The sequence below is a fragment of the Zingiber officinale genome, chromosome 8B (assembly GCF_018446385.1).
Source record: "Zingiber officinale cultivar Zhangliang chromosome 8B, Zo_v1.1, whole genome shotgun sequence".
NCBI lineage: Eukaryota > Viridiplantae > Streptophyta > Magnoliopsida > Zingiberales > Zingiberaceae > Zingiber > Zingiber officinale.
The window spans coordinates 41061550-41086447 of NC_056001.1; the positions used below are offsets into that span (position 1 = coordinate 41061550).

General features: G+C 36.2%; 4 protein-coding genes across 7 annotated transcripts; 1 reads left to right on the forward strand and 3 right to left on the reverse strand.

Moving 5' to 3' along the window:
- Positions 1 to 3: 3 nt before the first annotated feature.
- On the reverse strand, positions 4 to 7341 carry LOC122015944 (vacuolar protein-sorting-associated protein 37 homolog 1-like). Its single transcript, XM_042573055.1, has 8 exons — positions 7178 to 7341; positions 6631 to 6674; positions 4196 to 4387; positions 2079 to 2166; positions 1267 to 1306; positions 1148 to 1194; positions 830 to 950; positions 4 to 288 (listed from the first exon to the last, which is right to left on the reverse strand). Exons 2-8 carry the CDS (start codon positions 6654 to 6656, stop codon positions 122 to 124), a joined length of 681 nt encoding a protein of 226 aa, XP_042428989.1. The 5' UTR covers positions 6657 to 6674; positions 7178 to 7341; the 3' UTR covers positions 4 to 121.
- Positions 7342 to 7743: 402 nt separating this feature from the next.
- On the forward strand, positions 7744 to 12716 carry LOC122014717 (ATP-dependent zinc metalloprotease FTSH 2, chloroplastic). 2 transcript variants are annotated; one of them, XM_042571102.1, is made up of 6 exons: positions 7798 to 7967; positions 8138 to 8287; positions 9414 to 10585; positions 10743 to 11056; positions 11757 to 11997; positions 12187 to 12716. In XM_042571102.1, exons 3-6 carry the CDS (start codon positions 9422 to 9424, stop codon positions 12523 to 12525), a joined length of 2058 nt encoding a protein of 685 aa, XP_042427036.1. In that variant the 5' UTR covers positions 7798 to 7967; positions 8138 to 8287; positions 9414 to 9421; the 3' UTR covers positions 12526 to 12716. The 2 variants fall into 2 exon arrangements, with proteins under 2 accessions (XP_042427035.1, XP_042427036.1); XM_042571101.1 differs by lacking the exon at positions 8138 to 8287 and having other exon boundaries at positions 7744 to 7967.
- A 170-nt stretch (positions 12717 to 12886) lies between these two features.
- Positions 12887 to 16139, reverse strand: LOC122015285 (protein NTM1-like 9). 2 transcript variants are annotated; one of them, XM_042572091.1, is made up of 7 exons: positions 15724 to 16139; positions 15346 to 15626; positions 14734 to 15072; positions 14320 to 14655; positions 13553 to 14236; positions 13385 to 13472; positions 12887 to 13293 (listed from the first exon to the last, which is right to left on the reverse strand). In XM_042572091.1, exons 1-7 carry the CDS (start codon positions 15890 to 15892, stop codon positions 13070 to 13072), a joined length of 2121 nt encoding a protein of 706 aa, XP_042428025.1. In that variant the 5' UTR covers positions 15893 to 16139; the 3' UTR covers positions 12887 to 13069. The 2 variants fall into 2 exon arrangements, with proteins under 2 accessions (XP_042428025.1, XP_042428024.1); XM_042572090.1 differs by having other exon boundaries at positions 12887 to 13299.
- A 1140-nt stretch (positions 16140 to 17279) lies between these two features.
- Positions 17280 to 22465, reverse strand: LOC122017955. 2 transcript variants are annotated; one of them, XM_042575680.1, is made up of 6 exons: positions 22315 to 22427; positions 19739 to 19816; positions 18463 to 18580; positions 18073 to 18166; positions 17767 to 17853; positions 17280 to 17686 (listed from the first exon to the last, which is right to left on the reverse strand). In XM_042575680.1, exons 1-6 carry the CDS (start codon positions 22352 to 22354, stop codon positions 17552 to 17554), a joined length of 552 nt encoding a protein of 183 aa, XP_042431614.1. In that variant the 5' UTR covers positions 22355 to 22427; the 3' UTR covers positions 17280 to 17551. The 2 variants fall into 2 exon arrangements, with proteins under 2 accessions (XP_042431614.1, XP_042431615.1); XM_042575681.1 differs by lacking the exon at positions 19739 to 19816 and having other exon boundaries at positions 17314 to 17686; positions 22315 to 22465.
- Between the last annotated feature and the right edge of the window lie 2433 nt (positions 22466 to 24898).

Consider the following 24898-nt stretch of genomic DNA (forward strand, 5'->3'; position numbering starts at 1 on the left):
AGATTGTCCAAGAGTCGAATCAAGAATCAATTGAGTGTGCGCGCGCACATGTACAAAAGTTTTGGCGGCACATTACATTGCCATCTTATAAGCAATTGCAAAGAGTTCTAGTTACAGCTTCCTAAGCTGTGAGCCCCGACGTCTTGGCTGCCAGACGGAGCAGTGCCCGCCTGTGAGAAACGGTGCGGAGCTTCTTGTACTTCTGCACAAAACTTGGGAGGTCGACCTCCTTCTCGAGGAGCTGCCGGTGTAGCACCTCTGACTCCTTGTCCACTTCTTTCATTCCCTCTGAGCAACAGAGAAGGATTATTGCTTGTAAAGGATAAGATTGAAGAACCCTAAATACTTGCAGAAAGAAACTTTTACACTTAAAAGGCAGAGTTTGTTTAGCAGCTAAAAACATTGTGAGGCCTTTCAACGAAATCATCAGGCATTCACCTAAGTTGTTTGGCTCGTCTAAACTAAGTTTATCAGTGAATAATCTCATTGTGCATCGGTACAAAAGGAGTTCTTCATAAGAAGCACCTGATGTTAGACCTCACACTGCGATATGACTCAACCCTACCTGAAACATAGATGCCAAGATTTTAGCTAAAGCGGCCCAAATACCACTTACCGTATTTCCTTTTTCATTCCTTCCTATGCTTGATACTCTCCTGAGTGTCAATCAGGTTGAGCAAATTGTTCCTCTTCGCTAAATCATGCTGATATTTTCATTTTTAGTTTCAAGTGTATGATCCATAGGATATATCGTTTGTATTCTATCTATTCCAGTAAAATCACACTAGAACACACAATACTTCCAAACTGAGGCAGTGTAAATGTTTACCGTGCAACTTTTCGAGGAGACCAGATGGAGAACAGCAACTGAGAGTTTGTTCCTTTATCCTTTCCAGTTCAGTTAACTTTTCTTGAGCAGCTGCCAACTCGGTCGTCCGAATAATTGTGCACTGTGTGTATATATGAAATTTAGACATAAGAAAAGAGGGAAACAGCTTACGAGCCTGATAAAGAAAACAATAACAAAAGGCATAAACTTTCTTAAAACAGACGACAAAAGACCCCCGCCGAATAGACCAACTTATTTTGATATCTGTAGACCTAAAGTGAGATTTGGTTTGAAAAAAGAAAGAACTAAAAAACTTACCTGGTTTCTAAGCTCCAAAATTTGAGGTTCCTTTTCCAAGTTCTCCTCTGCAAATTTTGCTTCTCTAATAAAACAATTTCAAGAAACAAAATGTGCTCGTAGCAGGAAAGAATACTTACTAGCAAGCTGCAGAGTCTCCTTCCGAAGTTCATGTCTTAGCTGACAGAATATCGAGCATGTTGTTAGTAATTGTATTGTAAAATGCTCAAACTATATGCAAACTATTCAGTTCCGAGACAATTGACAACAGTAGAAAGAATTTTTTTATGACCAACAAAATAATATGTTAACCAGAAAAAACAAAGATATTTTGAAGAAGTATAAAATCCAACTTCAAATGTTCATTACAGCCTAACTATTTCCTCTAATGATCATTAGAGGTGTAAGGATTGTGCGGAGAATCACTTGTTTTAATATGTTCATTTCAGCCTATTTCCTCTAATAAACATTAGAGGTGTACTGATTGCATCTCATTGTGTGGATGTCGTTGAAGAATCACTTTCTAACACTCCAAGATGTTATTTGATGTGGGAATAAAAAGCCAGAGCTCTTTTTCAGTAATCAAGGTTGTGAAGCATCAGTTCAAAGATAATGACGTAAGAACACCTAAAAGCATTTTATACGAGATTCTTATTCACTAACCTAATGTAATTTATCAAAAACAACCACTTTCTAAAACATGTAGGCTACTACAAGGATATGATTTATGACTATGACTTGTCACTAGATTATTGTAATTAACCTTCAAGTGTTCACTGGCTTATTACAGTTGCACATGATTGAAGATTATGTAAACAAATATGGAAGAAAGACTCCATTCTTCTAAAGCAAACTGTACCAGAGAATACAATAAAACAACCAAAATATGTGGTGATTGATTATTGAAATGAGTAGGAAAAAATGTATAAAAAGAAAGTAGGGGCGTTCTCACATTATTTTGAACTTTCACTTGGTCAAGGGAATTAAAAAAGGCTCCGTATGCTTCCTTGTCTGATAGCAACCTCCTCAGTTCATCAGCGCTGCAAAAGATACAGAAATAATGCTGAAAACGAAACAGATTGGAAGAGAGAAGCATTATGCTATAATGATTATTTTTCAGGATATGCTGACTTACCATTTAGCAATATCTATCCAGAAGGCAACCCTAAAATAAAACAATGCAGAACATGCAGAACAAAAGGATTTTATTTTAATATTCTCTAGTTGATAGTATATATCTTGACATTCTGCTCTGCTCTCTTTCTTGCATGTCTTTTTCCCTCTTTCTCCCCATCGTTTCTTCATTTAAAGGTAAAAAATAATAGAAAAAAAAGTTGAACTGTATAGGGTGCTTCCCAGAATATCAGCAGTATAGTCCGTAGCCTCAAGTCAGTTAAATCACACAGTTGTACCAGCAGTAGGTTTCCACGCCAAAGTACTAATAAGTTCTCCCTGACTATCAATAAAGGAACCAAGAACCTACATCTCCTACAGTATATACTCTTAACAGAAAATAAGGAGAAGAAAATAAGATAAGTAAAGTTCTGATATTGACAGAAAAAGAGTGTCACGCCTTGGGAGATGGCACTCTTTGGAGTTGCTAAGAAACAAGAAAAAAAATCTAGCATAAACTGAAGAGATAGAGTAGTAGAGAAAACATTGGATGAAAGAGAAACTAACCTATCTCTTAAACTTGCAATCAATAAAGAGAATCATTGAATATGAGTGCTGAGGACAAAAAAAATGAGATTAATTTTCTAACATCTTCTCTTAGAAATATGGGAAAAGAAAGAATAAAGTTTAATTTGAGAGAGGGAGAAGATGTGAAGAGAGAAGACAGAAAGTCTGCATTGATTCTGAGAAAATAAAGACGTTGGATGAAAACAACAGTCCTGCAGCAACTAGATAACAATAAGTGGAAAAATTGGTGACAAAATTACAAGATATTTCAACTTGAGTAAAAGAGAGGAGAGAGAGAAAATGGTTTTAAAATGTTGGCCCTTTCCTTTTTTATTCCTTAACAAATTTTTATTCTTTAAAAAATGTTCTTTTAAATCTTGAGCTGGTATCCTTCAGAACCTAGACCTCCTTGTGCCTAAGTTAGACTGAGTCAAACCATCAAACTACTAGAAGAAAGGTGTGATGCTCCTAGTGAGCAGCAGAGTTAAGGCTTAACAGAAGAAAGAAGGTATGTTGCACACTCGATGATGTTGGATGTATGTAGCGACAAGGTTAATCAGCAGCAACAAACAGGTAGTAGGAGAAGATGCATACTTTGATGTGTTGTCATGTAGGCTAAACAGTGGCAAAGAGTTTGACTGCCATATGACCATCAAACAGGAAGTTGTATGATATTCAAGACAAAGGACAATGCTTACCACCATGTCACATAAGAACTTAGATGATGAGAGTTGTGGGAGAGGGTTCCTAAGGTGATGCAGACAAGGAATTAAGCCATCACAATAAGGTGCATGGGACCTCATGAAGCAAGGACCAATGTGTCAACTTTTGGCGACGTAATGTTATAGGGTGGTAGGAAGTGGTGAAGGTCGTTTGACAAATAAGATGTGCAGACAGGGAGAACAAAAGCAAGTGCATATCATAGGAGACTTGAAACACACCACGCAATGAAGATGGTGGTACCAGACATCAGGTGACATCACGGCTACAAGTCATCTTCTTCGCATGGGATGGATTTTTCGATGTCAAATTTGCCATCAAGATTCCAATGAACATAAAAATAATTGAAAGAAAAGAGCATATAGAGACAATTCTGCTTTGTCTCTCTCTTACAACAGATTCATAAACTGACTACTTGATAACATAACTACAACCAATAGAGCAATACAGTCATCACAACAAAACACTTCAGACTCCATATCATAAAACATTTCAGATTCCAAAATAAACACTTTGTGGAAGTATTCATTAGCATATAATGATGACTAATAGAAAAAATACCCAATGAAAGATTATTGTGAGACTGAATTCTAAATTGTGAACTATATAATCTAACATACCATTATTGAGATAATGCGTTAAATAGTGGTAAAAAAAATCCATGAGCACCTTTTATTCTTCAAATGAGAAATTATTCCAGCGGCCTCAGTAGGTGAGGGTTGCCCATGCGGTGATGACTGAAGAAGAACAGTGGTCCTTTCATGAGCGCTGCCACCCGACGAATTGCTTGGAGTTGAAGGTTGTGAAGAATTCCAAGGAATTTCTGGGAAATTTGACTGAGGAGGTGCTTGTGAAGGACCCCTGCAAACAAATTCAGCAAACTTCAAGAACAAAATCATCATACTGAAATAATGTTTTCTATGAATGAATAAAAATGATAGACACATTAGAGTACATTAGATATAGTAAATACTTAAATATGAAATAACAATCTGGCATCGAACTTCTAAAAACTAATAACCAACCATATAATCACCTATGTGTTGACAATTGTATACAGAAACTGCTACAGTTTGAACAGAAACTATAAGACATTAACTTAGAGTGACTTAATCAAGCAGCTGCCAGGTGGTTTTCTTTTCCTTCCAAAAGGTTTCAAGTGAAAAACTATATATCATTCAGAACGATGGTTGAACAGAGCTATTCTAATACCTTAAGACAATAACTTGCCTCATAAGACAATAATTAGAGTGAGTAAATCGAACAGTTGCTAGGTGGTTTTCGTTCCCTTCCAAAAGGTTTGAAGTCAAAGACTATTTCATCCAGATTATATACAGTTGAACTAGAAACGCATAAGAGATAAAGTACAACTATTGATCTTTTCTTTTTAATGAATTGCCTTGAAACTTGTGTCTTTACATCCCCTCAAACTCAATCTGGGAATATTTGACTTTGGAACTGAGTAGCTCTGCTTAGAGGATGATGAAAAAGCTTACATCTCAAGAGAAGAGAGAGATATTGGTTAACTAGGAATGCAGATGGTGGATACAGCTCTGATAGGTGAAGAAGGCAAAGCAAAAAAAAAAAATACAAGAAAATTTTCAGAAAGCAAGAGCTAGAGCAAGAGCCGGATTTTATAGGCAGAGCAGACCACCAATTTCATGGAGATTCTTAGACAAATTTAAGGAAAGCAGGAGCCACATCAAGAGCCAGCTATGAAAACTGAGTAGACAATAGATTTTCAGCAAATTTAAGAGAAGCTGGAGTTGAAGCAAGAGTCAATTATGATAGGTAGAATAGATGGAAGATTTTAAGCAGTAGGCTATGAGAAGCGCAACAGGCAGCGAGTCACAAGCAAATTGGATGGAGGCAAAAGGGAGAGTTTGGTGGTTAGTGATGTAGGTTGGCAATACAACAACGGAGGCACAAGGAAGTTGAAGATCTTTTGTTTGTAAACAAAATTCCAATTTTAGACAGAGAGATGAGCGAAAACTAGTGTTATGCAATGGCGGAGTGGGCCAAGGAAGGCCACTATCACATCAAACTTTCAGCCTTCCCCTAAGGATATTAATCGAGAGAACCTAACCTTAAGAAAGATTAGCTTTAGCACAATCTTAAATGGAAAGCAAAGATTTTTATTTCTGGATTAAATAAATTACAAAGTAGATTCCTCTTTATATAGATGCTTACAGATGATTTATTAAACAACAAAAGAAAATTAGAAGACTAGATATATTCCAAGATAATTATGAAGATAGGATAATTTGATTGTTTCTTTGTAATGAAATGCCTTAAGATTGTACCTCTAACAGTAACATCCTCACAGCATGATACAGAAGCTACACAAGTCAGTTTCCTCACTATGCTCTATATTTCACCAATTCGGGTGCAGAAAAAAGTGATTATTGCTATATATGCTTATGCTTCCAACATTTAGTAGACAATAATAATTTGGCTTCTAGGTAAACTTCTGTTTTGTTTTAAACCACTATTTTAACATAGTACTACAACGAAAGAGGATTAAATTGAGACATCAATACTGCACATTCCACCCAATAGCCAGATTATTGCTGTACAAGAAAAAAATGACTAATGAACATGAGGGAATGAAGGAAACAAAAATATTTAAGTGTTATTAACAACCACTAATTTGCTAGTTGTGATGCTGTGCATCCAAATATGTGATTAAAAAACACAACAGAACAAAGAAACAAGTACCAAAAAGAAAATACAAATTTAATTGTTTAAGAGCAGGAAGTCTAATGGGTTAACTAGTAACTATGGCTTATTATGAATGTCATACTGAAATTGGAGCCAAATCTCAAACAAAGTTACTGATGCAGTCTAAGCTAATAGGATTGGGTGTCTATTGACTATTCTGTGGAAAGATGGTAATTACAAAGATATGTTTTCTCCCTCTAACACTAATAGCAACTGTATAAAATTTACCAGACCATACAAAAGCATATAAATTTGATTGACTATCTAAGACTATTGAATTCATTAGTTGGAACAAGTTCCTAAAATCGGTAAATAGTTTGCGCATAGATTAAGAGTATGATTTCATTGTATAACAGATTTGAGTCATACGGATAACTGCTCACCCAAAAATTGGAAACCTCCAATTCATTTTAGCAGCTTCTGGGATCTGCAAAAGAAGCACTGCTAAAAAGTTAAACCTTCTCAGTCGCCAGTAGACAAAGCGAAAGTAAGAAATGACAAAGCCAGGAACTTTTGAAAATTTTCCCTGAACAAAAATAGCAATGAATAATAAAGATCTAAACTATCTGACTTTTTTTCTCATCCATATAGCCAGAAGTTCATTCATATATTGTAACCACCAAACCAAACTTTAATACGAGGTGATGTAGTTTTCACCAAATATCACAATTATATAATCGTGCCTTCATAGACACCCCAAAAATGAAACATCAAGTTATAAGGTGAGGATTGACGGGGATAAAAAAAACGATCTTGATACTTGTGCCGATAAATTGCACTGAGATTTCTATATTTCTCATCCGCGTATTTCAAAGCCTCTCGTCATTTCGACAGGTGAAAACACATCAACATTAACACTATTAAAAAGTCCAAAAATGAACCCAAATACATACAAATAAGAGAATCTGACGACCTACCAAATAAGGATACCTTGGCGGTAACGATAGAGAGAAAAGAGAAACGTTCTCCTGGGAAGCGGTCGATGCCAAGAGGGTTCTTCGCTTTCCCTCTCTTCCTCGCTGGTGGCGACGATGGCCTGGGTTTACTCGCCCACGACGCGGCAATTGGGAAAGCGTTGATTGGGCCGCAACGGTCTTCGCCGGCCCAATGGATGATGTTGCATAGTCGGTTCAATTTGATAAATGGAAAAAAAATATATATATTTTAATGGACAAATGCAGTTTAAAAAAAAAAGTAAATTTTTATTTAAAAATATTAGTGATTTAAAAAATAAAAAATAGATATACAATTTCTATTTTCTAAATAGAAGTGATTTTTAAAATATATAGATATTCATAAAAATATAGTGTCTTTTATTTTAAGATGGAGAATAAATAAATAAATAATTTAGGTATTAAATTATAAATGAAATGTTATTTTGATAAAATTTAATTACCCTTTTTTATTTTTTTTCAATTTTTTTTATTATTTCAGAAACATTTGAAAAAAAAAAACACTAAGATAAATGCACACGCAAATTAATTTTATGTGACAGAGAACAAATGTGGAATTCGATCTTATCGTGGCCGTGGCCGCGGCCACGTAGCACCAATCACAGCGATAGCCGATAGCAAAGTCCCTCTCCTCCTTCCGCTCTGGAGAAGGAAAAAAAAAATCTCCCTTTCGCAGTCTCCTCTCCTTCTACTTAAATCCCACTCGGGAGATTTGATTCCTTGCCAAGCGGAGCTCCAAGATTTCCCTTCTCAGCGCATCGAATTCGGTAAGATCTTTCTTTCACTTATGTCCTTTCCTCCCCCAAAAAATGTGTTTTTTAGGGTGGGAGAGATGTATCGCTGATGATGAATGGGTTGTGCTGTTGATATTTTTTTTTCTCCTTTCTCACAAGGAGTCAGTGCTAGTGGACGATAAGCCTTGTATTTCTTGGTTCAGGAGGTTCAATTTCGGATCTTTCCTCTTGTTTAGTTAGCTGTTGTTCGTTGTGGAATAGATACTTTCTGGAGTGAAGTTTTCGGATAAATCATCTGCATTCAAGGGAATATTTTTATGACGTGGTAATTAAGTTTTGAAGAGCTATACCAGGTTGGTTTTTTTTATGCCTACCGAAGTAAAAGCCTGGAACTCAGTTTGGTTTCTGGACCTCTGCAATATGCTCGCGGTGTGTTCTTTTTTTTTTTCATGTTGTAGTTAGGAATGGAAAGGGAAATAGGTTTGATAGATATAGGGCTTAAATGTACAGAGATTTGATGCTTCACTGAAAAACTAAGAAAAATTCCTTGCAAATATGTATGTTGACCATCACCCGCATTTCTTAGGCTAATGCCTTTTCTTTTACTGATTTAGTTCTACTTTGATAGTATTGCGCAAATAACATTAAGTTGGGAGAAAAAGAAAAGGTGGGACTAGTGTTGAGAATTTGTTAGGGGTTAGCTAACTTTAGGATTTAGTTCAACTTGAGGCAGAATATAAGGGAAAGTTCACAATTTGGTACAATTATGTTCTCCGTTGGGTATTTTAGTAAGCTTGTATCTTTTTAACTAATGTGATCAGTGACTACACCAAGACATCTAAAATATTTACTGTTAGTGCGGTGCTTCAGATCTGTTTGAGGCCAGACTGGATTAGTCAGGTAAAGTGGTTTTGTATACCCTACACTCCATATTAGCTAAACCATGGCCATAGTTGGTCAAAAACAGAACTGAAAGATCAGTATCTTCCATATTCTTCAAAATATATTCTTTTAAGAAATAATAACTTTTATGATGTGATGTTGTTACCATGAATGTGTGTTGGTTAGACTAGTCAGACCTTATGAGTTGAGAAACTCTTGGTGAATAAGGTTTAGAGTTTGATACATCTTAGAGCATTATATATGTATCCCTCAAAATATGGTCTATACGCATTGTAGAATTGATCAACCAGAGTTATATAATTGTATGAAATATATCTGTATATATTTTGACTGTAAGATTCATATATATTGATGTTTAGCTTAGTTGAACACAACAAAGTAGTTGCATACCAGATTTGTAGTAAATTTAGAGCTTAAGTGAGAACATTATTTTTCTTACCTATTGATTCCTTATGAGTAGTAACTATGTTCCCATTCTTACTGGTATATGTTTCTGCTTACTTAAACTTGATAGAACTCTTTATGTTGCTTTAAATTATCATCATTTTCACTTTATCCATATTTCTGGACGTTCAGAGTACTTAATGGCAACTTCATCTGCATGCCTTACTTCAAGACCAATATTGACTAAAGAGATTTTTGGAAACCGTCTAACATATTCAGCGAGTCTTCCTTCCCTCGCCTTTGTGCCTCGTCCAATCTCAGTTTCTGCCTCTTTGGACCGAAAGCAGCATGAACAGAGAAGAGGGGTCCTTAAGTTGCTTCTTGGAAGTGTTGGATTAGGTGTTCCTGCCATAGCTGGTGCAAGGAAAGCTAATGCTGATGAGCAAGGTGTTTCTTCTTCAAGAATGTCATATTCTAGGTTCTTAGAGTATTTAGACAAGGATAGGGTGACAAAAGTAGATTTGTTTGAGAATGGAACAATCGCCATTGTGGAGGCTATTTCTCCTGAGCTAGGTAACAGGGTCCAGAGAGTCCGTGTACAACTTCCAGGGCTCAGTCAGGAGCTTCTCCAGAAGTTGAGAGAAAAGAATATTGATTTTGCTGCGCATAATGCCCAGGAAGATTCTGGATCTCTTTTGTTCAACTTGATTGGAAACTTAGCTTTCCCGCTTATCCTTATAGGAGGCTTGTTTCTTCTGTCAAGACGGTCATCTGGTGGGCTTGGGGGCCCGGGGGGGCCTGGCTTTCCCCTTGGCATTGGTCAATCGAGGGCTAAGTTCCAGATGGAACCCAATACAGGGGTCACTTTTGATGATGTTGCTGGAGTTGATGAAGCAAAGCAGGATTTCATGGAAGTAGTTGAGTTCTTGAAAAAGCCTGAAAGGTTTACTGCAGTTGGTGCTCGCATCCCTAAAGGCGTTCTTCTTGTTGGTCCCCCTGGGACCGGAAAGACTTTGCTCGCAAAGGCAATTGCTGGTGAAGCAGGTGTCCCATTCTTTTCAATTTCAGGGTCTGAATTTGTTGAAATGTTTGTTGGTGTTGGTGCTTCCCGAGTACGTGATCTTTTCAAGAAGGCAAAAGAGAATGCTCCTTGCATTGTGTTTGTGGATGAGATTGATGCTGTTGGAAGACAAAGAGGAACAGGAATTGGAGGAGGAAATGATGAAAGAGAACAAACTCTCAATCAACTTTTGACAGAGATGGATGGCTTTGAAGGTAATACTGGTATAATTGTAATCGCAGCAACCAACCGTGCCGACATTCTAGATTCCGCTTTGCTTCGGCCTGGGAGATTTGACAGACAGGTGTGCGTGTTGTCTTAATTTTGATAATACATCTGAAAATTCATGAAATTAAGAAATCACTGGCTTGTGCATCTACCGTTAGATAATGTTTTGACATTTCAAAAATATCTGTTGACTCTGAGTTTAATAACTGTAGAATTGTAACTATGATTCTCAGGTGACAGTAGACGTTCCAGATGTTCGGGGACGAACAGAAATACTGAAGGTGCATGGAAGCAACAAAAAGTTTGAGAGTGATGTTTCACTTGATGTTATAGCAATGAGAACTCCTGGTTTCAGTGGAGCAGACCTTGCCAATCTTTTGAATGAAGCAGCTATTCTTGCTGGGCGCCGAGGTAAGACAGCAATATCTTCAAAAGAGGTAGATGATTCAATTGATAGGATTGTAGCTGGAATGGAGGGAACAGTAATGACAGATGGTAAAAGCAAGAGCCTGGTTGCTTATCATGAAGTTGGCCATGCAATATGCGGGTGAGAATATTCGATACTTCATTTTACCATAATTGTCAATCGTAATCCTTTATTAATTTATCATCAAAAAAGCCTAGTTGAAGTAAATTTGTAGCCCACTTTTATGCAAGTAGTATGTTCCTTTTCTTTCCTATTTGCATGTGGCATCCTAAATCTAGTTAATGAAGCTTCTCCATAGGGATAGTAACGATCCAAATGTTCTCAAAAAGTCCTTTAAGAAAAGCAGATTCTTGAACTTGATTTAAGAGTACCTCAAGAGAGAAATATCAGCAAACTTCTTTGTATTATTACATAACCATTTTCTTTCATCTTGTCAACATAGATGAAATTGAATTCTGTGCTTGGTAAGAAAAAACGAAGCATAACATTAAGCCACGAGGTTTTTTCCACAAGGGATATCTCACAAGGTTAGAATTACACAGAATGAAAAGTTAGATATTCTAGATCTCTGTGTGGATGCTTCCTTTTTTTTGTGATTTTCTTTCCAACATGACTACCTAATAGTAAGCTTCTAAACCTAATTAGTATCAGGGATTGTAAGGTACACACTTTTGATGTTGAGCCATGAGCAGTCCTTAATGAAACTTCTATGAACACTCAGTTGAATGGAGTAGCGTATGTTGGATTAGATTAGCACACAATTCTTTCTTTGACACATGTTTGATTAGCTTTAATCTAATTGACCTTATCAAAATTTCAGAACTCTTACTCCGGGACATGATCCAGTACAGAAGGTCACTCTAATTCCTCGGGGTCAAGCCCGGGGACTGACATGGTTCATCCCTATGGATGATCCTACTTTAATCTCGAAGCAACAACTTTTTGCAAGAATCGTCGGTGGTCTTGGAGGTAGAGCTGCCGAGGAGGTGATCTTTGGGGATACTGAGGTGACCACTGGCGCAGCTGGTGACCTGCAGCAGATTACTGGCTTAGCCAAACAGGTTCGTGATACAGCATCGCATAAAATCGAACTATTTCCCATTTGCTTTGCTACCATTTTTTTTTTCTCTTGACCAAAAGAAAAGCAAGAACTAAGCACCCATGTTATTTGGTGTAAAGGTATGAGTTATCCTCAACCATGTCTAAACTTTCGCAGTCCATGAGTAACACTTCTATCTCCTCAATGGCAGATGGTGGTAGCATTTGGAATGTCTGAAATTGGTCCATGGTCACTGATGGATTCATCAGCGCAAAGCGGCGACGTTATCATGAGAATGATGGCTAGAAACTCCATGTCTGAGAAACTTGCTGAAGACATAGATGCCGCGGTGAAGAGGATTTCAGACAGTGCTTATGAGATTGCTCTTGGTCATATAAGGAACCACCGCGAAGCCATGGACAAGATAGTTGATGTTCTACAGGAGAAGGAAACAATGAGTGGTGATGAATTCAGAGCAATTCTTTCAGAGTTTGTGGAGATTCCGATCGAAAACAGGGTTCCTCCGGCACCAGTAGCAGTATCGGCTTAATTCACTTGGTTTCCACAGCTTTTTTTCCACTTAAACCTCATTAGTATTCATGTGGAATAGTTGATTCGCCATCTCCATAACCTCATCTTATATAATAGTCAATGTTACTGTAATTGAATGTTAGATAGTTTCTGATGAAATAGTTTGTATCTTAACCTCATGAAAACAAATTTTTATTTTCATTTGCAGAATGATCTATGTCAATACAACTTTGGAGTTATCTAATTTAAATTATTAAAATAATTTACTTTAAAACTATTAATAACTTGTATATTAAATAATTTAAATCTTTTAAGTGTATTTAATCTTTTACCTTATATAATTATTTTATATTAAACCGAGTGACATATGAGACCATTAGTAGGAGACAATAAAAAACATATATTTTACAAAATAGAAGATACAAAATTACATGCCATTGAAGGGTAAACATGATTTAGCCAACAAAAATAAAAAGAACAATAAAGAGAGAAATAAAGCTAGTTTGCAAACCTCATGTATCATCACGACAAAAAAGGGAAAATAACATAGAGCTACTAAATAGCTACTCAACAGTGGAGTTCATTAACCTATAAATCTGCAAACCAAGTAGCAAGACCACCACTGAGAGAACCAGATAGATTGCATGAGCAACGGCTGAATGACTGGTCGAAGGCATTGAGCTTGAAGACTGCTTTACTGACTTGCCAACTTCATTTGGTGATTTTTTCCTAAACCTCAGCATAGGTTCAGGTTGTTGGTAGTTGCTTGAAGAACTAGCTGTTTCATCTGCATCTACCAGTAAAAAAAAACAGCCAGTCAGTGGAGCCTATGCCCTACTGATTAAGCAAACTTAACAGAAAGAATGATAATTCTTTACCGTGAATAGAAAGATCCTGGAGAAAAGTAGGCAAAGCATTCTCCTTGGCTTCAGATATTTTATCAACCAAATGCTCTCCAGCATGTTGCTGCAAAAAGTGGGGGAAAAACATCATTCAGTATGATAAGCTCAAAATAATATAACGATAAATGAATAAAAATTTCTCGCCTCTATATTTTCCACTTCCTCTTTATTGTTATCTCTATGTGATTCACTGTCAGAAGCTGATTGCAGCTCGAACTTCCATCCTGAAACCTTATCCGGTGGAGGAATTGGGTTTGGAGAATGTTCAACTTGTCGAGCTCTTACCTTGATTCCAGTCTCAAAACTCTCATCAAATTTATCTGTTATACTCTTATCAGAAGAAGATTCGTCAATGCTACCACACAAAGTTTGTGTTGCTTTTGGAGTTGATTTCTTATCTTCGTCATCAATTCTAATTTTACTTTCAGCATCATCGACACTAGTAGGTTGTGCATTCCTGATGGAAGCTTGCAGACAGAGCCTTCTTCCTGCTATGCCCTGCTTTATGGATGAATTGCTCGAGTTTGGTTCAGGATGAGGTGGTAGACGACTCCTGATCTTAATTCCAGGCATCTCAACATCTTCTATAGTACCAGATAATTTACTCAGATTATTGGAGTCCTCAATGTTATTGAACAGATCTTCCAAGGATTCTGCACTGGTGTCAACTGAATACACATCTGGTCCAATAGTGTCATAAAGAAGCAGATTAGTTTCATAAAGGGTGCTTAACTGGGTTGTTGATTCAGGATATTCAGAAGAACCATCCATTGGCAATACATCATTTGGCCCAAGAGATGACCCATGAAACCACTGAGAAGTAGCGCCCTAAATTGTAGGGGGGAAAAACAAATGAGAAAGCTCACACACAATTTGTTCTTAGTAATTGATTGAACTATAATGAATGCTACCTGAGTTAAATATTGTTCAATCTCTATTTCACTGTTTGATCCACTATCCTTGCAAGATGCTGAATCTTTCACTAAACAGTCAGTGTGTGTCTCTTTGGGAAAGATACATGCAGCAGAAGAACAATCATCTGACTCGAGTGCTGAGCTCAAGAATGCATCCAGGTAGTCATCGTTATCAAATTGATTGGATCCTATATGGAATTCCTGGTTCATGTCACTGATGGAAGGATTTTCTGAGAATTGCAGCATTGGAGAACTGAAATTGGAAAAACCATGACCTATTTGTTCATGCACTTCATCACAAAGTCCGGAGAAAATTTTTTGGAGAGAATCAGCCTGCAATTTGTGTTCACATCAAAACAAACAAGGTAAAACAAGGAAAGAGAAAATCTTGTATAGGCAATTCAGCCTCACCTTTCCTCCCAATTTAATCTCTTCCTCAGGCAAAATCATATTATAATGACCTGTCTCTGGTCTTACAGGGGCCCTAGTAGAACAGTCACCTTTGTCAGCCAACCACATCTCAATGCCAGCAAGCTGCTTTTGAACTGAACCGGGATCTGATATTGGCTCTTCTTGCAAGTCAGACGATGGAGATTCATGGTTTGAATGAATTTCAATTACCTCTACACCATCTTTACCGTTCTGCATTCCATCAGGAGAAAAATCATGGATCTCCATGTCTTCAGTGTTGGAGCTGGGACTTTTGTCCTCAGGCTTTTTGTTAAATAAGCGATAAAGAACATAACTTCCCTGTCAAAAAGAACATTATACACTTAACATATGAAGGGGGAAAAAACAATGTTAGCAACAAAAAAAACTGAAGGAATTCAAAATAGAAAGTCCAACTATCGTAGAACAGATATTCATGGTCAAAATGGAGATTAACCACTTGCAAGTTGCAACAAGTTTACCTCCATTTCATAGCTAATATCAGAACAAGAATTACTTCAGATAATTTGCTGCAATTTAAATAGGAGCGGAAGAAACAAGTACAAGAATGAAAATGGCAGAGCACCAGCATACCTTATCACCAGACTCAAATTCCGGCTCGGTGGTGCGGTACTCATGCATAATCCAGTAAGTCCGGACGCCCTTGGGAGCTCGTCCTTTGTGGAAAACCAGCGTCTTTTTCATGCCGATGACCGAACCCTTTCCCCCAGAAGACCGTATCACTCGGTCCCTCCCAGTAGCCTTCCAGTATCCGTGCTTGGTCGCGCGGTTGGACCTGTGACCACTCGGATACTTCCGATCCTTCGGCGCAAAGAAGAACCATTCAGGATCCTCCGACTTGATCAAGGATTTTTCTACGCCACCCACCAAAATCAACCAAAAAAACACATCAAATCGCATTTCTATCAAACAAATGCACTCCCAAACCCGAATACTACAAAATTGGAGTACCAGGAAGTTCCCACGGCTCGCACTTGCAGACATCAATCTCTGGGATGACCTCCACCTCGGACTTGATCCTGCCTGTCATCTTGTTCTTGAGGTAGTGGTTCACGAGCTCCTCGTCCTTGGGGTGGAACCGAAACCCCAGGGGCAAAGACTTCAGCGCAATCGCCGTCATCGCTCGATCTCCTTTTTCCTGCTATCAGCTGAGAGCACCAATCTTCCAAACGAAATTAAGAGCTTTTACTCGTCAAATCTATCAGATATGAAGAGGAAACCAAGGGATCGAAAGAACAGCAGAAAATCCGCGTCCTCGACCTCTGTAATAGCTCTAGGGTTTTGGCTTCGGGAGCAAGCACCAAGTAAGCTTTTTTTCGGGGAAGGGGACGCGAACCAGGAAGAGCTTTCCCTTTTTATGATCGCGTCAACGAGAAGCTGATCGGATATACCTATCGGACAAGGCCCCTCACTTTACTGAAATTACAGTAGTTGTCCTACTGTACAAAAATGCTCACGTGGCATTTAAGTAATTTCGGAGCAAACTGCATATTGTCAGCTGCGTTGTCAGAGATTTATTCCATGGGATTGAGACACGCGGCAGCAGATCGATCGCTTGCTAGCGTAATCGCATGAGGACGGCTCGAGCGTTAATATACGGCAAAGAATCCGCGGGATGGGCGGGATTTGATGCGGGGTTGTCTTTTGGCACTGGTGTTTGGTACCCGGTTTCTCACCTGACTAAAGATCTAATTCTTCTGGGACCCAACACTAGAAGCTACAGCTGCTACACATGCAGAAGAAAATTTTTCTGGGTATTGCTGTGCAAATAGCCAGGTGGGTCCCTTATATGGAAGGCAATTTTTGAAATCCCTTTACTGATAATTTAGAACGATGTTTATTTTATACTTTTTTTGTTGTGTAATTATGCTAAACTTAAAATATGGAAGCAATAAACACCAAAGTTATATATTCAAATTTGCCTATTAAACATATATAAAACAACTTTTTTTTAAATCATTAAATGAACTTCTCTTATAATAAATAAAAATAACTAATTAATTTGACCCAATAAAAATTTTCCATCAACTAACTAGAAATAAACTTCTCTCTCATAAACCTCTCTCTTTAATAAAATTAAAGAGGCAATTATGAAATACAGAACTTGAGATCAGATCATCTAGTTTAGAATTTTTAAAGCAAAAAAAATCATATTCATTTATGTTGGATGGACTAAATTCCATCTATTTAATAAATAAGATTCAACCCATCCAACTAATGAAAAAATAAAAGATCAAAATTAGTCAAAGATCTTAGACCAAAAGATCCCTATCCACAAACTTTTAGATTACCATCTATCAGGAATACTTCCCAATTTATCATGATAATCAATAAAAAAAACTTCTATAAAATCAAATCAGTTATCCCAAATTCAATATTACTTAGATTTTTATATATATAAACATCCACTCCACAGTTGCCTTAAAGCAACTGTTCCACTTTATTATCTGTCATACCTATCAAATTTAAAATGTCAACAAAACAAACCTATGTTATAAAATCGTAACTGATATAAAAATTTCTTTCTTTTAACAATTTCAATAGAAGAAAATCAATGTTCTTTCGATGGTTGCCTCAATTATGCTCACTTCGTACAATTAGGCAGGTTTGTTTCCACGTTTAAAACAAATTGCGATGCAAGCAAACATCAAAAGTAACGCCCTGGCTGAAACGCAATATGCAATTTGTAAATTCGAAAACAAATTGCCATGAGAAACTGAATGGCTTTATGATACTACATCTTTTCGGTTGATAGGACTTTGCGTAGGGATAAACAAGCTTACACCGAAGCTTCAAACTCAGAATCGGCTTCCGCAGGTTCGGCCACCTTCCCCCCACCTCTTAACCGGGATGCAACATTGTCGATGGCATTGTTCAGTTGCTTTATCTTCGCGTTCAGTGTTTGCCGAGTTTCCTGGTATTGCATTTGACGCTTTATGTTACTTCTACATATCAATGAAAAGGCTATACAAGATAGTCGGAGTTAGTTGTCACCTCTAAGCCTAAACCTTCTTCGTAATAAATAGGCCGCCTGGCCTTCCGAAACCCATGCTCATCTTCGTTGAGAAGTGACCTCCTTATCTGGAAAGTCAAAACAGGCACAATTCAGAGTGAACTGAATGAATTGTGGATTAAGGAAGACAAATCATTAAACAAATAAACATCAGCAATTTGCAGAATCATTTTGCTTAGTTCTACGTGAAATATGTACAAGAAATTCCAGCTAGCCAACTTGATGCAGAATATCGCAGAACACTAGTTAGTTTTCACAGATCTAATAGGCAACGTTCGTTAAATCACCTGTGGAGCAAATACATAAGCCAGAGTTCCAAAGATCGCTCCTCCCAAAAGAAACCCAGCAATAAAATCACCGCCTCCACTTCCAGAATCATCGCTGAATAGAAAGGAAATAAGATGACATTAACATAAAGGCGAAAATAACAAAACATGCATCTTTGGGAAGCAGAAGCAATAAACATTCATTTTGTGAACTAAGTTAGACCAAGCATCTAATCTATTTGGTAGTCAAGTAAAGTTTATGAGACAGGAGAATGCCAGAAGAGGGTAAGCTATTGATAATTGGAAAAGCAAAAAAATAACTACACTTTCTTTAGCAACCAAGAAAACCATGACTAGTGGTGCTACCAAGACCAATGATAAAATATATCATTAACAATGAATATGATTTACCTGTACTTAGCACATACGGACAAACTACGGCAGGATTGTAACAACTTTGACTTCTGTGGAAGAGCCAACTGAGTTTGATGAGCAATTAAAGATTTGACCTTCTTACTCTGTAAACCACCTAAAGAAGAACAACAGAAAAGAGTGATATTTAGCATGCCAAACCTCCCAGATTAGTGGTCAAACCCAAATGGGGGAACATACCTAATCAATTAACAGCTAACCAAAACAAATCCTGATATAGAATCTCAAATGTCTATATCCTAGAAGAAACTTATCTAATTAACCGAGATATCAATGAGTTTTCACAATTTCTACTGCCTTGTAGATTATCTGAACAAAATTATACAAATTTGAATAAATGAATGTTATAAGTTGCAATGAGTATGGAGAACTTTGACATAAAAAAGGATCGTGAAAAAGCAACTTATACAAGGAATTAGCCATAAGTAAAATGTTCAGTTAAGCTATAGATGTTTACTGGAAACAAATCCTCTTCTAGGTAAGGTTCTTAGAATACACACAAAGCTCAACTACCCTATACTTCTAATCATAGTTGTTAAAACCACAGTGGAAAGCGTACCTGAAAATCTCTGGTCAATTGGTCAAATTGCATATCAAACAAAGAACTCACTCAAACAAGCTAACTAGTAACATTGGCCCAAATTTACTGAATATATCTAATTTACTAGAACCTACAAAATAAGTATTGATAAAAAGGCATCTCTAGTTATCTAATATTATAGATACTATAGTACTCAAGTGAATAGCTAGGGGTTTTGGATTTTTTATATTATTGATTATTGGCATGTCAAAATGTAGAAAGACATCTTTGCTTATATCTAATATTAGAGTATCAAAATGGGTATTTTGAGAATTGTTGGAAGAATAACAAAATTGGTTGAATTTCTACAAAATGACCAGTTCTCTCGATTTGACAAAAACTATTGGTTCAACCAATTTTTGGATGGTTTGGTTGCACAAACGATCCATTTGGAGAACTGGACAAGATTAGAACCCAGGTCCTTTTTTTGTCGAGCCGATGATCAAATCCAGATTTCACAACTATGATTTTAACTGGTCATGGTTGTCTCTTGCAATGAGGCCTATTATAAGGTACCTGAGTTCAAATTGGCGTAGGAAGCAAAACCAGACTATATCTCATTTATAGAATAAGGAAGCTGAATATTAAGGAACTCGAAGAAAAGAGAAACATATTGCAGTAAGCACCAATGCTAGCAATTAAAGCACTTAATCAAATAGTTAAGAGGAACCATACTTTTGGAAGCAATTGGATGACAAAAACTGAGAAAATGAAGGTCAGTGTGGGCCAGTGGAATAGATCTTGTTGCGTGGACTACAGAAGCACTAACAAGATCATAAGTTAATTTTGCTAATCAATTTAATTATTCATAAGAACAAAGAGAATAGTCAAATAAATCAAAGTAACAAAAAATAAATGTCAGTCAAAATGGAAAAAAGAAAATCATAACGATCATTAAAATGATTGATGTGAGAGTAGTATTAAGATGGATAGAATCCAAACTTGCCTTAGAGAGTAAGGAGCTCAATAGTTTGTCTTGGCTATCAAATATTATTTAGTTGAGAGAACAAATAGAAGGCAACGGAAAAAAAAACAAAGAGTATACAACAAGTTGGGAGGTTAAAAAAATGAAGAACTGATAAATCTGTGTTTGGTTGGCTCAGAATGGTTCCAACCAAACTCAATCTGACAGCTAAAAAACAAAGCAAGCTAATTGATATAAAAACAAATATGTCAAGCCATTAATAGTACATAATTACTTAATGGTTTTGCTTCTAGGAAGCAAGGTTGAATACCAGTCAGTGCCCTGTAACAGTCAGCAGTCAAACTAGTATTGTACCGGTACTAACCAACATGTTATTGTTTGACATTGACTAAGAGGAAAAGGAGTAGCTTGCTCTATGCCTTCATTTACACCCATCCACCTTCAGTGAATACATCCATCAATGTCACCTCTGTCAGAAAAGAGGGCAAGAAGAAGGAGCAAAGAAAAAAGAGAGATATGGAATGGAGAGAAGACATAGTAAAATGTCATTGTCACCCCATTAACTATTTAGTGAAAAAAAATCAAATTATTTCCCTCGATAGGTATCCCTCCCTTATCCACTAGACAGCCTAACAAAAGCTGACAAGTGCAGGTAGCATATACCCTCACCTTCATCGACGCCATCATCCTCTCTTTCACTAAGGAATTGGTTACTTGGATAGAAGAAATGAGGGAGAGGATAGAAAGTGGCAAAAGATGCACATAAATGATAGAGTTTCATATGGAATTTTGTGTACCTTCCCCTCTTTTCCCTACATCTTTCATCCAAGTAAACTGACCTTTAGAGACATAGATGGACACAAATCAGGGAAAAGGGATGAGTTTATAACACCCACTTTGCAATAGTATATGAGAAAGAAATGAGAAGATATAAGAAAATTGGAGCATTATCAAACAGATCAAACGTTGGTTTTCGCAACATGTCAGATTGGTACATGCCACAGTATCAACTGAACTTTAAATCGTTGGTCGAAAATTTCATACATTCCCAATTGAGTAATGCACGCAGCTGATAGGCATCAAATGTGTAAGTCTGGATGTACTTGCAACAAACTTGTAGTATATCCAACATTCTTACCAACTCTTAGAAAATTCTTGGGTATTTGTGTTATTTATTTTTAGCTCAATGTAGACTAAAGAACTTAAATTATGTTTGAAGGACCTGATTGTGAAGTCCAGAGGAGTATTCATGTTGCTAGAGTTCAGGAACAAAAAAAAAAGTTATGATGCAATAATTTTTTCTGTGGCAATTCAATCATAAGGGTTGTTTTGAACTTAAGAAGATGAATTGTAAATTGTCACATATTATTTATTCAAAGAAAATTTATGAAATTTTACTTAATTCCAAAAGGTCAAACCAAGAGAAAAAAAACATGTATCATGTTGGGTTTTAATGAAGTTTGATATAATGAATAGTCCATCCACCTCAAATATTTGGGGAAAAAAAACTTCTTTCAACATGCTAAACTTGTAAATGATGGCTGACTTCATCAATTTACACATTGGTACGTGTATATGTTAAAGCCTGTTGGATGATATTGCTCATAAGGATTCTTATTAGAACAGCACCATCACTAAAATCAAACAAACTAGCAGGTTTCTTGTGAAATAAAGATTCATAAATCATGATTCACACATTCTAGCAAAGATAGTACAAGTACAAGTCGTCTTCATTGTTTATAGTAGTTCACTATAAGCCTTGTAGCATCATTATCATCAGCCTTATGAGGATAAAACTATACCTTAGTCTAGATCTTAAAGTTTAAATACAAATTGTCCAAGTTAGTCCAATTCTCAAGCATCCGATACAGGTGTAGAAAAAATAGCCAAAAAAATGTGCCTTAAAATTAATCTCTGTTCTTCCTTTACTCAAATGCTTTGCAAAAATCAATCTCAGAAGCAAAGGTATACCAAAAAATTCCATCAATTAGTAACTATAAAACATCCCGAATTTCTTAGTACAACCACTTGCTAAATTGACCTAAAATATCAACTCAAATCCATAAGTCTTCCTTAAAATCCTTCAACAAAGTTGGCACCCATGGATATTGTTATCGTAATTCAAGTTCATGGCGTATACAAAAACGAAGTACTACCAAAAGAAAACCCTTCTCGATCTCGCACTATCGCTATCGACAAATAGATAAATTCTAAGGATTATTAAGCGAAATCACGGATATTGGAAGGTCAGGACCGACAAATCCTAAATGGACTAAGAAGAGACCAAGTATGCAAAGCTCACGCTAGAAAAAGAAACGGAACTCACCGGTGAAGAACGGCGTCGCAAAGGAAGTCGCCGTCGCCATGAGCAAGGTTAATCGCAGCGCTCCCTCGCAACCTCAACCTAATTTTTACCGAGTTTGCTTGTGATCTTGTGGTTGAGTAAATTACTCATATACTCATTAAGCGGATAAAAAACAAAGAAGATATGTGCTTGTTAACAGTCATGGTGTGGACGTAATTATAGTATTTATGAGGAGTGAATTGGGAAGTATAAAAGCTTGGAATTTGGATCGCCAATTTTTCGATTAGTCTCGATGATAACTAAGCGCGGTTAGAGTTTTCGACTTACGATAAAGTTAAATTACCCTCTTTCATCACCCATTTGTCTGCACCGAGAGGCTGAGGAGGTCAGCCGAAGGGCCAGGTGTCGGCAGGGAAAACAGGGTAAGAAATGGGTAATTTTATCAGTAGAAAAAGTAATCTGCTTTGGTTGCTCCGCATCCATTACATGGCTCCAATACGTAATTAAAATCACGCGATCTCAAACGTTTCCTTTTTTAAATATAAAATTAAATTAAATTAAAAAATAAAATATATATATATAAAATATTGAGCAATGGACACCTTTCATAAAAATAATTTCATTTTAAAAATACTTTTATTTCAAAATTGTTTTAAGTAATTATGCACGATATAGTCTAAAATAAAATTACTCTAAATTAATTTAAATCGTTCCAACTTAGGTATAATTACTTTAATAATAATGTTACTAGCTATAGTCATGACTAATACAATATGAAATAAATTTACTACTTCATATTATAATAATAGTTATAATTTATAAGTGCTATAAGAGTATGGATTAGTCTCTTTATAATATCTTTAAATTTTTAATTAAATCATCTACGTAATTCAATTTAGATAATTATTTCATACTATACACTACATTATCTATTCTAAAATTTATATTATTTTATTATTATTATTTTCTTTCCTCTTATATTTTATTTTATTATTTTTTCTCTCCTGGTGTAATATCAACTTTCATTATCCAATTTACTTCCTTTATTTTTTCTGTTTTTTAAATAAAATAATATTTTAATATTTAAAAAAATAGATTCCATTTCTTATATTTAGATAAGTATTATTTATGAAATTTAAATTTAGAAAATAAATAAGGTAGCTGATATAATTTTTTTATATAAAATATCAAATTTAAGATAAATCTTTTATTTAGTAAAATTAATATGGGCGTTGTAACGATGGTATAGATGAGAGAAAAGTGTATCTTTTTAAAATAAAAAAGCAAAAAAAAAAACTGTTATTATCTTTTTCGAAATAAAGAAAATATATAATAATAAAAATAATTTATCATCAGTTTTAAAATAAAAATAAAAAAATCCCAGATTTTACAAATGACGTCCATTATTTAAAAAAAACAAATGGACATCCAACACGCCTCGCATTATTTTATATGCAAAATTATGCTATGACTAGTACTATTACTATTATAATGCGTAGAAGCTAACGGATAACTACTGTAATATATAAAAATTATCTAATAATTAATATAATATATTTAGGGTGAGTTTAAGATTTAAATTTATATCTTATAGAAATTATCCAATAGTTATTATAATATATTTAGTTTGAGTATAAAATTTAGGATTTATATCTTGTAGAAGTTAATTAATGTTGAGACCTTGATCACTGTCTAGAGATGGTTAATAGACGGTCACTCATTTTATTCGCTTTCCTACACTTGTTAGCACAACATAATACAAAACAACAAGTAGAAAATTAATCTTAGAAACAATAAATACAAGAAGAAAACAAACAAACTCTAACACGTTCGTTTAACGAGGTTCAGAGATGATGCTCCTACTCCACGACGTATTCGTAAAGTGGACGATCCCTCAATCCCCCGGAACTCTGGCTAGCACAATCCTCCTTGTTGATGAAGAACCCTCGCCACAAACTCGATTAAGATCTTAGATTGCAATGAGAGCTTTGGAGACTCTAATTAGGGGTTAACCATCTCTATTTTTGTCACCCAAGTAAACTATCTCAAACTCCATCATATAGAGCTTGGGGAATACACCTGAGTTATTTCCCTGCTACCAGTCGCATGTTAAAGTCACCAATCGTCTGTTCTCTGTGGAAATTTGACTATTACAGCCCAACGACTCGATACCAGTTGACCGATCTACATAGGTTGAGTAAACAAAAATATTCTGTTTACTCCTAATCGATTGCTTAGTCGACTGAACCAGTTGACTACTCAGCCGACTAGACCAGTCGACTAGTAACCCTAAAACCACAAACTAACTTCGGGTTTGCTAGTTCTCAACAACTAGTCGATTGTGACATATATCAATCGATTGCTAAATTGTAAACATAAGGTTTTACCCCGAGTACAATCACTTAGCACTCTACCTTGTATGTATAACTTTGACTTTGCCTTCTAGCCTCCTCTATTAGCCTTATTGTTGGTGCAACCTTAGGTCAAGGTTGACCTGGTTGACCTGACTCGAGTTGACCTGACTCGAGTTGTATTTTGATGTTTGACGAGAACATGATGGGAGATTGTTGGTGCAACCTTAGGTCAAGGTTGACCTGGTTAACCA